Below are 17,227 nucleotides of genomic sequence, written 5' to 3' on the forward strand. Positions count from 1 at the left end.
CGTTTGGTAATTACTAAATTAGCATCAAACCTTACTTGGTAACAAGCAATGGCGAGCTGTTGATAGTATAAAACATTGTGAGAAACGATTCCCTCTGAAGTAACGTTATATTATAGTTGTTGAGAAAGAGGTAATTTCTCACTAAAATAATAAAAGAATTCTGGCCAGTAGCCTTTTATTCCTATCTGAAAGCATACTATTTTGTTCAACAAGGGTGTTTTTTCTTTCATAATTTTCTTGCAATCTCAATGACCATTTAAGTCCAAATTTTCACAGGCTTGTTTTATGCATGTTGTGTTACACCAATTGAGAATACTGGTCTTTGACAACTACCAAACATGTTCATCAGTGCCTTCAAACCAACACAACTGAAGATGAAATGTCTCTTTATACATGTATGCTCACCTGCAATGAAAACTGCTGAAACGGACTGAAGGCTCTGCAACCAGTCACTGACGGCATCTCCTTGGTACACACTAAGCCCTACAGTCGTTGCATCTACACTGATTGACAAGTCTCCTTCCATTGGTTTCTTAGTGTAGTTAACTGTGTGCCATTCATCATCGTTCAATTTATTATTGAGAGAAAACCTGGAAAGCAGATCAAAATATGAAAAATCTCGTTATGTATTTCTATGTATTTAAACTTTGTTTGACAAACCTACTTTTACTATCAACAAAACAAAATTAAAGCTCCATACTGCTTCAAACTAGCAAGATACATGCACCCCCACAACTTATCAAAATGTTGCCATCCATGGCTGCACTGTAGATGGTTTGCTAAAAAATAAATAACTGGAAGCAAATGAATGATACATTTTTAACTCAAAATGATTCTTCTTTTAGATGTATCATCCGCTTTGATACAGTCAAACATTCGCCTCCAGTCATTTGGTGTGACATGTGGCACACCCACAAAAATTGAGCCATTTTGGGTATGACTTGAGCTAGTCTAATTCCCATCATTAAGACAGTTTTGGGATCATTACAACTAAATGCCTTTCTTCCTGTAAGCAAGAACAAACAAGTATACTCATATTTCCTTGTCCTGACTGTTTCTTGAAGAAGTTTCTCCCTTATGGGTTGTGTGGGTGTTTCTTAGAAAGTTGGCAATCAGCTAGGCATTCTGACTTTGAGCTGCTAAGACGTGCAGTTGCCATTAGAATCGCTGCTGTCTTGAACAGGTTATTTATATTACAGAAACCTACATACACTGTACGTATATAGATCTTCCAGGTAATACCCATGACACATGCTTGCATTTAAACGGTTTGCATCATATCTGGGTAGTCACTCTCAATATATTTCAATCGCTGGCACAAATAGTCCCAATCTACAAGTACGCATCTTTCTTTTGGTGTACCACAGGGATCTGTTGGTGGTCCACTTAAAAACAAAATTATGCTCAGATACTCAGTCAACTCATTTGGAATCACAATGTGGGTTATTATTCCTATGCTGAGGACTTCATCTATAACTTATTCCTTATGCCCAACTGAAGACAACTTCGTTACCACCTTAAAGCCATTATACACTTTCGGTAAACAGTGTTGTCCAAGGCCCACACTTCGTGTACAGGTGTATCACAACTTAAATATAAAATAGCAAACCTGTGAAAATTTAGGCTCAATCGGTCATCGGAGTCGTGAGAACACAACAGAAAAACCCACCCTTGTTTCCGCACGTTTCGCCGTGTCATGACATGTGTTTAGAATAAATCCGTAATTCTCATTAACGAGAATTTATATTGTTTTGCTGTTTTCTCAAAAAGTAAAGCATTTCATGGAATAATGTTTCAAGAGAAGGCTTTCACCATTGCCTTCTGTAAACCATTCAAGTTGTTTGTAAATCTGTGAACTTTTATTTTTTTTCTGAACCGAAAGGGTCCAATGGCTTTAAACACACTTGAAGAACTGCATCATTGATATTCAGCTACATTTATGAATGGCACAGAACAATCTCAAACTAAATGAACAGAAATCAGAATTCCTACTCCTTGGATCCAAAAGAAACTTAGTAGAATTTCTAAGAGTAATAATAATATCCAAGTCTTATAATATGTACCAAACAAGTTACTCAAGGCGCTGAGTAATACAAACTTTCAGAAAGATAGGATTGCAGTTATGAATTTTGAGACCCTATTATTTAGCACCTTACAGCAGCCACAGCCAGGAACACCGGGGCGAACCCCTTCTCTTTTCGATAAGTGTACTGGGTTCTTTTACAAATGCGTTACACAACAATCTCTTTTGTACAGTTTCCACAGGGGTATGAATCGTACAGCTCTTCTTTGGATTTTTTCCAGCGTGTCTGTCTGATTTTGTTTGTGAAGGTCCCATATTGCAGACGCATACTACAACTGAGGTCGGACTAATGAGTAGGGCATAAGCCTGCTTGTTTATTTATTTAATGTATCTTCAATATCAAGATCTATCCAATATCAGCTTCGTAACTTGTCTCAGATTTCTAAATCTTTGACCTTTTGAAAATCTACTGAAATACTGGTTCACGCACTCATCTCTTCACATTTTAATTTCTGTATTGCTCTTACATGTACCATTCAGTCCTTGCTCTATGGTCACACTTACTAGATGCATGTCACACCAATCTTACAAGCGCTTCATTGACTCAATGGGGTTTTCATCAAGTTTTTCTTATGAATGTGCTGAAGGGAGTGGTGGTCGCTTTCCACCTTGAATCATCTTGAATCTCCTACCATAGAGGTACATGTATGTATAAAATTTCTCAAAGCCATACAATACTGCGAGTAGTTCTCTTTTCAATATTCGCGTATTGCGTTTCTGCTTCGGTAAGAGCTTTGGATGCAAAAGTGTTTGGACGGCCATTCTGCACGAGCGTTGCGCCTAGCCCTTCTTAATGGTCAAAGCGTTGACTTGAAGTACCACTGGTTGCTTTCAGTCATAGTAGGCCAGTGTAGTCTGGGCTGCGATTAGCAATATCATGGAGTTGTAGACTTAGTGTGCGATGGGAACCAGCTGTTATCATTACTTCTCCAAGGAGTTCTCTCAGTGTAGCGGTGTCGACCAGGTTGTGGACGAAGTGACCCATATAATTTACCAGACCAAGGAAAATGCGGAGTTCCTTCCTGGTGCCCGGAGAATGCATTTCTGTAAGGGCTTTCACCTTGTCTGGGTTGGGCTTCACTCATTCAGGTGTGTACAGTAACCCCAAAACTTCAGCCGTTTTGATGACACACTTATTTGCAAGTAAGTTTTATGGCCCATTTTCTTGTGCATTCCGCAGCGTTTTGGAGGCGTATGTTATGGTCACCGTTCACTAGTGCCAAAAACTTAAATATCATCTGCAATTCCAACAGTGCCTGCATAGTCACGGTATGTCTTATTAATTTTCTGTTGGAAAACATTGATTCATGTGGAGGCCAAATGGCATGCATTCAACGACCAAATGGTGTACTGAAGGTCGTACATTTAAGTTATGTTGACTCATCATCTTACTGGACATTCCAGTATCCATTTTGCGCATCCAGCTTACTGAACATTGTTGAACCAGAAAGCTTTGGGGTTATCTCTTCAAGTGTGGGCACTGGATTTAATGATCTCACTGTATAGCTTCATTGAGATCCTTTGGATTGAGGCATACGATAATCTGCCATTGTCTTTCTCTCCTATGACTAGGTCCAGTTGACTAAGTTTGTAGGCTTTGAAACTTTGGTTATGATCAATCTGTTTTCCATTTCTTTCAGTTCCACCTCAAGTCGTGCTGTGAGCTCTATTAAGGGGACTCGACGCGGTGCGTGTATCACTGGCTTTGCATGAGGATTAAGTGTTGATGTGACACTTGAAATTCTTAAATCATCCAACGGTTTCATCAAAACCATCAGGATACATTTCAAGGAGATCGGCCTTGCTGCGGACTGCTGGTCTCTTTTCGAGTGGCGAAGCACTGCGTGGGTGTGGCAGACTGTTTTGGTTGGTACAAAAAATGGACTTATCTGTCACTGCTGGATTGTGAATTGTCCTATAGAAGTCTGCTCTGGTGGGTTGGGTGTATTCGCAGTCCAAGTTCCCGGTTTTGTTTCCACCGAGCAGTGTAGTGTAAGCGGATTCATCGCTTGACAATTAGTTTGCAAACCACAAATTGCTGGGCCTGCTGCATCCGTGACATGGAAAATGCAGATTGTATCTCAAGTATTTAGTATGCACATGGAATCTTAACTGTGCCCAGCTGTATAAGCTTGGATCTACCGTATGCGGTCAGGGCCATGTTGTTTTGCTTCAGATATTCCGGTTTCGGATTTCCTTCACTTTCCTCTGGGAAAATTATGCGAAAAAGGTGGACCAGTACAACGGAGCTTGATTGGTCGTCTGCCCTAAGTTTGCTTTATGTTTAGTGATGCGAAGACTTCTGCTCGAGTGACATAGTTGAGCCTACTGCTGCTAATGTTAATGGTGCCGATAGTGAGAAGTTCAATCCTCATCCTCATAGACATAGTGCACACGTCTGCGAGGAGATTTGGAACGAGGGTTTTGTTGCTGCAGTTTCCCCCATCTGGATTTCCAATGGTTTTCCAATGGTTGTCTTTTCCACATTTGTTGTATGTGGAACCATTTATAAAGCGAGGCAGTTGGTCTTTGGTTAAAACGGATGCACTATGACCAAAGTTGTAGCATTTTTTTCTGTACAAACTCCTGCCTGACTGTTTTTGGTTTAATTTAATTTACAGTACACTCACTTCTGGTGTAGCACTCTGGGGAATCTAAGCATCCTCCTGCAGGGATTTGAGCTGATTCGCAGTTGCCTCAGGCAAGATCAATATAGCATCATTTAATGACAGGGTTTTCTTCGAATACATACTTTTTCTGTACATTTTTATGGGCAGAACCCCGAATGAGTTGATCCACAACCCTGTCTTGAATTTCCTTGTCATCAGGGAGTTTGCACTGGGCTGCATTGATTTCCACTTTGTTACAAAGTCAAGGGCAGTTCAAGAAGGGTCTTGTGTCAAATCTTGCAGCTTGTATTGGAACATGTGAGTGTTTGATTGGGGCTCTAGGTGTTGTTGGACACGAGACAACAAAACTCATGGTTTCTTCTTGTCATCATCTTCAAAAGTCCAACTGTTGTTTCGAAGGATGTCCTGTGTAATCAATGCAAATCTTTTACCTTTCTGCGTGCAATGTTAACGGTCCCTAGGTTCCACCTGTTGTATCGCAACTTAGAAATACGTAAGGCTCCACTGGTTATAGAGGACCAGATTTAGACTATTGAGTCACACTAATTGCAAAAGTTTGTTTTATTGCTGATTATTGTTTATTGGGTGGTTATTGATGACATATCCAAAATCGGACAAGAGTTTCAAGCCAGAAGTGACCTAATTAGAGGTGAATAGAAACCTGACCCTGGGAATCTAAAAAACATATTTGTATACTCGATTGACCCTTTCCAAATAACTAGGTCAAAGGTCAAGGGGTTAAACATGCGTTTAATTGGTTTTCTCCACTCAAATGCATTGTACATGGTACCATGACAGTGTAATAAATAATTAATCAATTCTTTGGGTTGAATGATCCCATGACCTATATAGTCATCATCTAGATCAAAGGTCAAAGGTCAACGCGTCAGCAAAATAAAAATACCACTGTAAAAAGACCACTTACTTGCGATACGTCCTATAAACACCACAGCTTGTTTCAATGCTGTATAGCATGGTTTGTTTGTCATGGAACTCAGCAAGTTGTAAGAGAAAAGTCTTTGTCCTATAATGAAGCTCAGCTACTTATGGATGTCAAGCACACACCGGGGCGATAGCTTATCTAATAACCTCCAAGGTAGTTTCTAAGTATAGCAAAATAACCATTGCTTGTAAATACGGCCACCTATCATGCTCAGTAGGAAAGTGTATGGTGGATGGTGCTCTACATGATCAATTCTTGTGAAGAAGATGGCCACACAATATCAGTGTAGTTAACAGTGCTCTAAGGAAGTTAAATGAGGCATCAACAAGGGAGGCACAAGTTGGGAGGAATGGGGGGGGGGCAACACCTAAAAGGTACCAGCTGGAGAGGCAACAATGAGGAGGCAACAACAACATGGAGGCAACAACAGGGAGGCAACAACAGGCGGGCAACAACTAGGGAGGCACGGGTTGGGAGGTAACAACGGGAGGCCGCAGGAGGGGAGGCAACACCTGAGGAGGTACCAACTGGGAAGGCAACATCGGGGAGGACAGGTCGGAAAACAACATCAGGAGAGACAACAACAAGGGGGGCAAAGCAGGGGAGGCCAAAATAGGGGAGGCATCAACAGGGTATTAGGCAACAGGAAGCAACAACAGGGGAGACATATAGAGGAGGCAAAAATAGGGGAGGCAACAACAGGGGAGGCAACGAGATGCAACAACAGGAGAGACACTTAGGGGAGGCAACAACAGGGAAGGCTACAGCAGGAGAGACAACAACAGGCAAGGAAACCTCAGAGGAGGCAACATCAGGGAGGGGAGACAACATCAGAGGAGTCAACAACTGGGGAGGCAACAACAGGCGGGCAACAACTAGGGAGGCACAGGTTGGGAGGTAACAACGGGAGGCACCAGGAGGGGAGGCAACACCTGAGGAGGTACCAACTGGGAAGGCAACATGGGGGAGGACAGGTCGGAAGGCAACATCAGGGGAGGCAACAACAAGGGGGGCAAAGCAGGGGAGGCCAAAATAGGGGAGGCATCAACAGGGTATTAGGCAACGGGAAGCAACAACAGGGGTGACACATAGAGGAGGCAAAAATAGGGGAGGCAACGGGAGGCAACAACAGGAGAGACACTTAGGGGAGGCAACAACAAGGAAGGCTACAGCAGGAGAGACAACAACAGGCAAGGAAACCCCAGAGGAGGCAACATCAGGGAGGGGAGTCAACATCAGGGGAGTCAACAATTGGGGAGGCACTGGGGTGAGAGGCAAACATTGGGGAGGCAACAACTTGGGACCAAACAACTGGGGAGGCAACAACCGGGTGGGGGGGGGGGGGCAAGAGGAGGGGGTCAACACAATAACGGCGGAGGAAACAACCGGGTAGGCAACAATGGTTGAGGCAACCGGGGAGGCAACTAATACCAAAACAGCGTGGTGTAAGCACACACGGCCAGCGGGATGGGTGAGGCACACACAACGGACAAAGTTGCTGCTGACGATGCCTGACTCAGATAGAAACAGAGATGGAGAAGCTGAAGACAGAGCAACTAACAAATCAGTGCCAGAACAATGAAGTGAGGTATGGAAGAGGATGACAATCACTATTGAGTGCCTAGAGTAGATATGGATTTCAAATACATGACTATCTCTATGGCATCAGGCATTGCATCAGGTGTGTTTATCGTCTATATACAGTAGATGCTTTTTCAACGTTTGCCATGGACACAGGTACAAACGTACCGTCGGAGAAGACTTGTAATGCGCATGTATCCACCCTGCTGGTTGTTCAAGACCTTTGACCTTTGACCCAGCTAGTTAGAGAGGTCATTTGAGTGAATTTAATTTCATTGATAGAGGTCAATTGGTACAGGGGGATTCATTCAACCCGAAGAAATCATTCATGGTATTTATGACACTGTCATGATATGCCATGTAAATGCACGAGTGTAGAAAACCAAGTTTAACCCCTTGACCCTTGACCTAGTTATTTGGGAAGGTTCAATCAAGTATACAAATTTGTTTTTCAGATTGTCAAGGTCAGGTTTCTATTCACCTCTAACACAAACCTTGTCTATAAAATGAATAGTTTGAGAGATAATTGACCTAAAAGATTGCTAATTACCACCTAATTTAAATATGCAAATTAGGGCACTTCTGGCTTGAAACTCTTGTCCGATTTGGATATGTCATCAATAACCACCCAATAAACAATAATCAGCAATAAAACAAACTTTTGCAATTTGTGTGACTCAACAAGAAAAAAATGTCTAAATCTGGTCCTTTATTAGTAGTTGCCCTTTCAAATGCAATAGTTGTGGTACTTTAGGCATTTCTACAATACATCATAATGTTGGGGCCATCAAAATAATCCCTAACCAAAAAGTGTCATCAAACACTCTTTCAATTCACAATTCCAGTGATCAAATCAATTCACGACAAAATTTTTGAATTTCTGCCGTTTCTTGACAGTTGGCGTAGAACAGTGTTTTTTCCAACAAATAATCTTAGCCATGTACTGTGCAACTGCAGTTTTTTGCCATTAGGTGGGAAAAACCATTGGGTGAAAACACTCATGCAAACTAACAAGTACAACTTGGGGGAAGGATAGTATGATGGGAAGGCAACACTTATTTTGTTTTATGTTGATAATGGGAGACGATAGCGAAACGAAGCCGCATAGTTCAAGCATGGAGCTAGCTTAATGGTTCTACTAGGTAGGTAGCATAGGAGTAGGACACGGACGGGACGGAGTAACCATCATGGAGAACCATGGATGGAGTAGGCCTGGCAGCCGTCGGGAGGAGGGTTACGTTATCGCAACGAACTAGAGTAAACGTAGAAATGCCACCTGCACCGTCCGATACCGAAGGGCAGACGGTTCCTAATAAAAGACGGTTCCTAAAGACACTTCTGTAAGTGTTTGTTAATTTACTGTTTGTTACTCACTGTTCTTTCCCGCTGCTGCCACCATCTTTACTATTTGCATTATAAATAAGGTGAAGGTAGACAGACTTGTTTAAATGTAAATTTGTATGCGCCGCCTTGTGAAAACTGAAAAAGTATGATATTTGACAGTAGAGGGCGCTATTTAAATTTATATGAGTGAGTGACGCATCTAAAGCTTAAGGCGCGCGAGGCGACACGTGGGGTGTCTGGATTTTAAGTCGTTGAATTGCAGTTACCAACGTTCAAATATTGCACACAAAACATATATTATTTTTAAAAATTTATGTTTCAACATGTTTACTTAAATTCAAATGAGCTTTCAGTGCTTTCTTTTCACAATCAATTGGTTATTTAAAAAGTGTATTCCTTCCTCAACTTAAGTGGTTGTGGACCATAAAGGAAAAGTTGACAATGAAGGAAACAATTAGAATGTATTCCTCCACTGAGTGGGATGGACACTATTGGTTATCACTATTAAGAAACGGCTCGCTTCTGAAAGTAATGTAGTTTTCGACAAAGGTCACGAAGTATTACATTTTGAATTTAATTTCGAGACCTCAGAATTTGATTTTGAGGTCTTCAAATCAAACATCAGAGAGCACACAACTTCTTGTGTGACAAGGGTGTTTTTTCTTCTTCTTATCTCGCAACTACGACGAAAAATTGAGTTCAAATTTTCACAGGTTTGCTATTTGGTGCATACGTTGAGATACACCAAGTGAGAAGACTGATCTTTGACAATCTACTACAGGTGTGTCTTTAAACCACACAATCCACGAATAACAAAATGAACGAGATTTTCTTTTATAATGAAATGCTCTGCAACTAATGGGCAAAATACCTCAATGTTAATAATGTCGCCTAAAACCATGCATGAAGATTTATATTACTGATTGTCAATAGTATACCAGAGTTTTTGTAAATAGATTCTAATTGGATACTGGGGCGATGATAACGACGTCAAGCATGCCGAGGTTGATCGTGTCTTTCTTCTTCATCATGTTCATAGTATAGAAATAATATAGACCTGCTACTTATAGTTATGTAAGGTGATGTCAAAACCATGCCTATGCCCAAAGCGAAAGCTGATGAGGGCATAGCCATGGTTTTTACATCACCGAGGCGGGAGGGCCTATAATTTCAACTGTGCCCCTTATCATAAGCGGTCAATATTTCTTTTATTACCGAATAAAGATTCTTCTATCAACAACACCGACTATACGGTGTCGTCTGCGAAGAAATGTCGCCGTGACACGCGCAACGGACACTGTGCACATTATAATATTATGCCTAGGCTACTACACACACGACCAACCCTTTTGCGACCATCAAGACGGGCACAGTCGATTGACTAACTATGACGTCATCTTGATAGAAAAGGGGGCACCTCTATTTTATTTTCAACCAATCAGATTAGAGGAATCTAATATAACTATGAGGATATAAAGCTGCAGCACGTTATGACACCTTTTGATCAATGAGGGCCGTCTACACTGTTATGTGTCAATGATGATGTGATTTAAGTTTTAAACGAAACTTTGCTGTGCTCTTTGGTCGGTGTGTGAGTGTGAATGGAGGTTTGCGTGGCACTCCCCTTCCAGTCGCTTGGGATATGGCTGTAGTTCCTGGGGCGAAACACACTCGCCAACAATTCCAAGTCAAACGAGTTGTGCGCCGCCACCGTTGACGAACGTCCCTTTTGGGGTGCGTTTTGGCGACTATGACCGGAAACAAGTTTATGATGTAAAGTTCATGACCGAAACAATTTCAGAGAGCTTATACGCGAAAACGGATCTGTAACCACAAACAGTTCATGGCGTAGGTAGGCATACATCATGGAAATTCATGAAAACTCGATTCTGTTTCTGCAAAATTAGTTTATACGGCTAACTTATGAAATACGGCTATACAAATTATATGAAACTTGAGAAAGTAGAATCAACAAAGAAAACCAGAGATAACGCTTTGAGCTCCGTTTCCGATGACGTAAACATTTTGCCCGACTGGTGCCAGATATTATCGTTTAACCTATGTCATGGTTGCACAAATTCTGACATTGGCAAACGGAGTTTCTAATTCAGTTTGATTAAAAGTTAATTTTGGAGTGTTCGTATCCTGCTACCATCATTATTAGTTATGAAATAAAATGGTATTTACTTATCTCAGATTTACGGAGCTTTTAAGGGACCAATACGTGACAAAAACAAAATCGGTAACCATTCTACGGCACTGTGTTGTATCGCATGTTTAAGGTGGCAGTTTTGTATTCAAATAATTATTTTACGATTTTTCGGGAATGCACGAAGTTTAATACGTAATGTACATAATAAAAGTATTACCAGTCGGCTATCCCAAGATGCATTGGTTTTAATACTATATGGGATGTTTGCGTTCGATTAACTCAGCCAGGGGCTCACTGGGATGAGTACATACAACCATACAACGGACTTGACCCGGTGAAGCTAATCGAACGCACCCAATGTGTTAAAGGAACACGTTGCCTTGGATCGGACGAGTTGGTCCATAAAAAGCGTTTGTAACCGTTTGTTATAAAATGCATGGTTGGAAAGATGTTTTAAAAGTAGAATACAATGATCCACACAAATTTGCCTCGAAATTGCGTGGTTTTCCTTTGACTTTGCGAACTAACACAGTCGGCCATTTATGGGAGTCAAAAATATGACTCACATAAATGGCCGACCGTGTTAGTCTACGAGGTAAAAAGAAAACCGTGCATTTTCGAGGCACGTTTGTGTGGATTATTGTATTTTACTTTTGTAACTTCTTTCTACCCATATGCATTTTATAACAAACGGTTTCAAAGACCAACTCGACCGATCCTTTAATAGCGAGGTTTAGCTGCACGTTACGCGACCGAAGTATACGTGAACGTGAAAGTCCAAAAATGGTGTTGTTTCTGGGTGACGTCGCCAATTTGGGTTTATTGCATGCTCACGGGTGACGTATGCGGTGTGTACGTAACCGACGTGGAAAATTGTACTTCAAGTACGCTAAAAACGTGATATAACGTGACACAATTTTCTGACGTTCACGTTCGTTCACGCGGAACGTGCAGCTAAACCTCCATACTATTGAAAAAAGTGGTGTACGATATTGCCGCGCATAGTTTTGCTCGACCTCCCCCCCCCCCCCCCAATAGTGTGACTCTGAAAATCCAAATAACAGCATTTTAATTGGTCTTTTGGTTGCTAGGAGAACACGTTTCGAACTGACATGGTCGGCCATTTGTGAGTTAAAGTTGTGACTCATGGCGGGCCGTATTAGCTCACGACGTAAAAGGAAAACCGTGCAATTTCGAGGCATATTATTTGTGTGGATTATCATACTCTACTTTCAAAACACCTTTCCAATCATAAAAATTCATTTCATAAACGGTTTCGTACGCTTTTCATTGAAATTTAAATATCCCATCCGCACATTGTGCAAAGGGGTATGTATTTGGATATTTCAAAGTCACGCTTCTAGGGGTTATGGATCGTGGCTTGTTTGCTAGAAAGCATTGCCATGCACTCAGTCTCACTTTGAAATAACCTGAGAATGGAGTCGCAATAACAATGATGAAAAAATGCTTACACTCAAAAAGTGTTTCAACGAGTGAAATAGAACGACTGAACCAATATTGACTAAAACAACAACAACAAAAACAGAATTGTTCGAACCAAGCCGACATTTATTGCGTGTGTTGCAAGCTTTATGATCGCACAGGTATTTCTTTTTGCAATTTGCCGGGAAAATCTGGTAACATATTTATTCATAAATACTTTGCCAATATTTTGTGATAATATTATAGGTTTTCCCGGCCAATTTCATCAATAATCCATTCACTTTAACTCCCCGCTCATTCAATTTAGTTTGAAAACGAATGCTACGTTGAATAAGGGAATCAATGTGTGGTGAAGAGGTTTTCAACTAGTGGTTTAATCCCAACGAGGCCTGGGGTCGATTTCACAAAGAGTTAGGACTAGTCCTAACTTGGGACTAGTCCTAGGAGATATGAAAAATGTACAGCTAGTCCTAAGTTAGGACTAGTAACTCGCCCTAACTCGAGATAAGACTAGTCCTAACTCTTTGTGAAATCCACCCCTGGTTCTTGATAATTTTACCGAGACGTCGTCGAGGTAAATTATCAAGAACCAGGCCTCAGCGGGTTTAAACCACTAGTTGAAAACCGATTCAACACACGTTGATTCCCACTCATAAATACCCTTTCGGTCAAAAAACATCAACACTTTTTGGTCAAAAAGTAAAATAAATGCAAAAATTATAATAATTGTTCAATGATTTATTTCAACACAACACCCCTCCAGCTATGAAATGGTGAGGCCCTCGGGTAAACAACTCCTTATACGGGAATGCTGTGCGCGTCGCTTATATCGCGTGATGTGGCACAACTGTTCCGGCCGTTGCTCTCGACCAATAGGAACGAAGAAACTGTCTTATAAGCACAGGTGCCAACTCGCGTGTCACGCCCATGTTTTAACACTTTTTACTGGTGTTATACCATCCGTTTAAACACCCCACGTGATGCACTCTTAACCGATCAGAATGGATAAATAGTCTAGGTATTTATGAATCAGCATTTAACTATCAAAAAGCAAACTTTGCCAATTAATGTTTGTATTCAAATTGAAATTCTATGTTATGTGCTTTCTGCTGATTCGTATAGCTGCCTATTTACAGGCAGATACTTTGAGGGAAACTTATTTGGCATTATCTCCAAGTGAAGGCCAAACAAATTAATGTTTGCTCAAAAGATGGCTGCCCGAGGTCGGTCAGTGATTAATGTAGATATACAGGGTGGGGCTGGTTGAAACATTCTAGAGTTACGTGAATTTCTTTTAAAATTGTATTGACCCCTTATGATTGTAAGACTTTATTTCCTTTGAATATTTTGTTAAAATTCTCATTTGAAATGGTCCTGACAGTAGCATAACCAGGGCAAAAAAAAAAAAAAAACACCACCAAGGCTAATGCAAAATGATTAGTTTTGCATTTCAAAGTTATCGGGTGCAGACCTAAACTTAAAGGCAGTGGACACTGGTAATTACTCATTATCATAAAACCTTTCTTAACTAAATAATGCAAATTGAAATCACTTACGTCTCTACGTTTTCATCCAGCAGATGACTTGCAAGTAGTTTCCCTTGTTTGAGTTCAAGCCAAAACAGATAGGATGGCTTATCTTGCGTTTTGTTGGCAAAGTAGTGGAGAAACAGCAGTGCATCGGCATCTAAAGTCTTGAATTTGAAGGAAATCCCTTGCGGTGAAGAAGGCAACCAATTGGGGGAAAATTGCACAAACGACGAGTCTTTGCTTGTAAAAGTAAGTGACTGGGTTGAACAAAAGAGAATTACTAGAAAAACACCAAAAACGGTGATTCTGACGAATTCCATGTTAGGCTCAATGGGGTGATACAACAAAAGAAGGGGAAGTCAGTAAGGTTAATGCCTATAAGCCAGTAGGTCACTCACGACGGTGTAATGCAAAGACCTATCACATGATTGATATAGCCAGGGACTGGGCAGGAAGACACGATTACCCAGCAGCCCCCATGTATGATTAATTTGTCGGTCTTACATTTGCGCGTCCTGCTTATTCATCATCATTTGCGTTAGGGGGACTTCCTACTTACTAGTACATGTAAGAAACATCTTCTCTAAAGGTTACCCATATCCACAGATTGAGTCAAGAAACAATAGTAAATTTAATGTTTTGGCTGATTTCATTTATTACTACATAATTATTTTATTGCGGAGTCGATGATGTTAACAAATTTATTCGTTTATTAAATTTATATAACAAATCTGTCATTTATCATCTTAAATAAGTTAAAAATTCAACCCAATATACAAACGAGTAGTTATGGTTTACAGCTCCAATTAGATTTAAGGTTCACAAAATTAAGCTGCTGAAGCAAATTCAGCCATTAAGGTTTCCCTTTCAGTTTCAGTTCTCGTGTGTATTTATTTATTTCATTCAAGCAACATTGACAAAAGCATAGCTTTAGATAGCCAAAAAAGGATACAACATTAATGGTTAGCTTGGTTGTTGTGAGGTATTCGAGACACCAATGTTATTAATTTTGTTGTCAGTATCAATAGTTGAGACTTTGTTGATATGGACCCCTCTATGCTTTACATGGGGCCTTTACCTCGTATGAGTTACTTTGTTGGCCATACTTAATGCGCACGCGCATTACGCATAGCGAATACACGTTGCCTTGGATTGGGCGATGTTGGGCTATTAAAACAATTTGTTATGAGATGATACTGTATTCAGTTGAAACTTTCATAGGTGACTTCTATAGTGTCTTCCGACGTAATAACTTTGCTTATTTTTTATATCAGCTTCACAAGCCAAACGATGACCATACCTTTGTACACTGTATTTTGTTGGATTTTGCATGGACGGCGTTATCATTAGACTTGACTCAAGTCCCAATCCCGTGCCATCCCCAGAAAACTACTGTTTTGTGATGCTCTGCATTCCCAAACCTGTTCCGCATGCGGGACAGGGACTTGACGATGTCGCAGTCGCCTGGTATGTAAATGTATTCATTTATGAATATGTAACGTTGTTATACGTGATACGTTTTGACCAATCAAACGCACCCAAAAAGAAGACTAGTTCATTTGTCACTTGTGGGTTAAAGGCAGTGGACACTATTGGCAATTGTCAAAGACTAGCATTAACAGTTGGTGTATCTCAACATATGCATAAAATAACAAACCTGTGAAAATTTGAGCTCAATCGGTCATCGAAGTTGCGAGATAATAATGAAAGAAAAAACACCCTTGTCACACGAAGTTGTGTGCGTTTAGATGGTTGATTTCGGGACCTCAAGTTCTAAATCTGAGGTCACAAAAACAAATTCGTGGAAAATTACTTCTTTCTCGAAAACTACTCCACTTCAGAGGGAGCCGTTTCTAACAATGTTTGATATCATCGACCCCTCCCCATTACTCGTCACCAAGAAAGGTTTTATGCCAATAATTATTTTTAATAATTACCAATAGTGTCCACTGCCTTTAAGTACTTAGTTGATGATTAAAATACATTTTTTAATAACCAATTAATTATAAAAAAGAAAGCACTAAATGTTCATTTGAATTTAGGTAAAACGTTGTAACATACATTGGGGTCGGTTTTGTTTGCAAAATTTGAATTTTGGGAAGTGCAATAAAACGACTTATGACACCGACACCCCCTTGCCTGCTAATGAGTTTACCCGCCCCACGTGCGTGCCGCGTGTAGACGCGTGCCTTACAACGTCATACTCTGTGATGTCACAGAGTATAATGAATATTTTACCGGCAGGGCAGCGCTTCCGTGATCCCATTGGTTTTGTACATCTCCCCATTTGGGGAGACTTTCCAATAACAACGTGCAGAGTAAGACTTCGTCAAGTCCCATTCTCGGGACCACATTTTGACGGCGAGCGCGCACGTAGTATACTGTATGCTACGGGTTGTTTCATAGTAAGTTGAGGTAGCTTTAGGGACCTCTCACACGAGAATGGGACTTGAATCAAGTCTACGTTATCATGGGTTGGGCACGTTTATTTATTGTTTGTTAAAAGCGGCATGGAGAGCGGGAGTTGGCCCAACACTGGTCAAACATCAGCGGCTCTATGGTGTTAAAGAGAACACCAGCTTCGTTTGGGATATTTGGGCTGCACAGTAATAGACTAAAATATGACTCCAAATGATTTTACATGAATGGAGAACCCATCAAATTTGGCAGTTTTCGCGCATAAAAACCCCCCCCAAAACACGAAGGTCAAGTGACGTATCCGAACCAAAATTAATGGTTTCGATAAATCAAGGGATCTTTCGAGTTAGTCTTACCTCCAGCCGTATGAAAGTAAATTACTATAAAAAAAACCATTTTTTTAATTTGTCTACAAGTTGTTAAGTGTTTGGCAAAACAAAACAAAGTATCGATAAAAGTTGTAATTTTTCAAACTTAAGATTCGCATTAAGAGAGTCCGTGAAACGGAAGCGTGTTATAAGGCACAGAGGCCCGGGGCTTGCGGAACGTAGGCCTTATATGGCACATCACGTACAGCCGGTGTCGTGTCTGGTTGGGCTATATGAGAGACGAACTCCGGGGCATTGACTCCTCTTGCCGGTATAGCCATGAGCTTGTGGGAGATTGTGGGAGGGGTAGCGCGCCAGACCACCAAGTACTTGTTTGTCATTGTGGGTTTGTCATGTTGTTACACCTCGCTGATGATCGAATCCGCTTGGTGTCTTTATGATCGCCACGTTTCGTGCGTGACAATTCCCTCCCCTGATTTGTAAGGAGTTTTTTCTTAAATTATAATCAACACTTAGTTACCTGTTCATGTTTGTTGTGTTGTCATTTAGCCTTCGAGAAAGACTCTGCTAGGGTCGAAACGTCAGGCCATTAACTATTTTTTGCATTTATACTCTTGGTCCATTTGGTTGGTAAGTTGTTTGCAACAGCTAATTTTATTTTCTCAAATTATAATTAAGTTAAATTTATGACGTCAACACATAATGCCACTTTAGTTATATTGACGGTGTAGTGTTCAGTTTAAATCATTTTTGTGAAGGACACAAAACCCTGTTC

At 40.8% G+C, this 17,227-nt stretch overlaps 1 protein-coding gene across 1 annotated transcript in view; it reads right to left on the reverse strand.

Moving 5' to 3' along the window:
• LOC139952653 (axotactin-like) overlaps positions 1 to 16,832 on the reverse strand; it is an 80,653-nt gene extending 63,821 nt beyond the window's left edge. The window contains exons 1-3 of the mRNA XM_071951857.1: positions 16,698 to 16,832; positions 13,733 to 13,962; positions 406 to 590 (exon numbers count right to left, since the gene is read on the reverse strand). Of these exons, the coding sequence (XP_071807958.1) occupies positions 406 to 590; positions 13,733 to 13,962; positions 16,698 to 16,832 (550 nt within the window). The remainder of the gene's footprint in view (positions 1 to 405; positions 591 to 13,732; positions 13,963 to 16,697) is intronic.
• Positions 16,833 to 17,227: the final 395 nt, after the last annotated feature.

Source organism: Asterias amurensis, chromosome 20 (genome assembly GCF_032118995.1).
Source record: "Asterias amurensis chromosome 20, ASM3211899v1".
Lineage (NCBI taxonomy): Eukaryota > Metazoa > Echinodermata > Asteroidea > Forcipulatida > Asteriidae > Asterias > Asterias amurensis.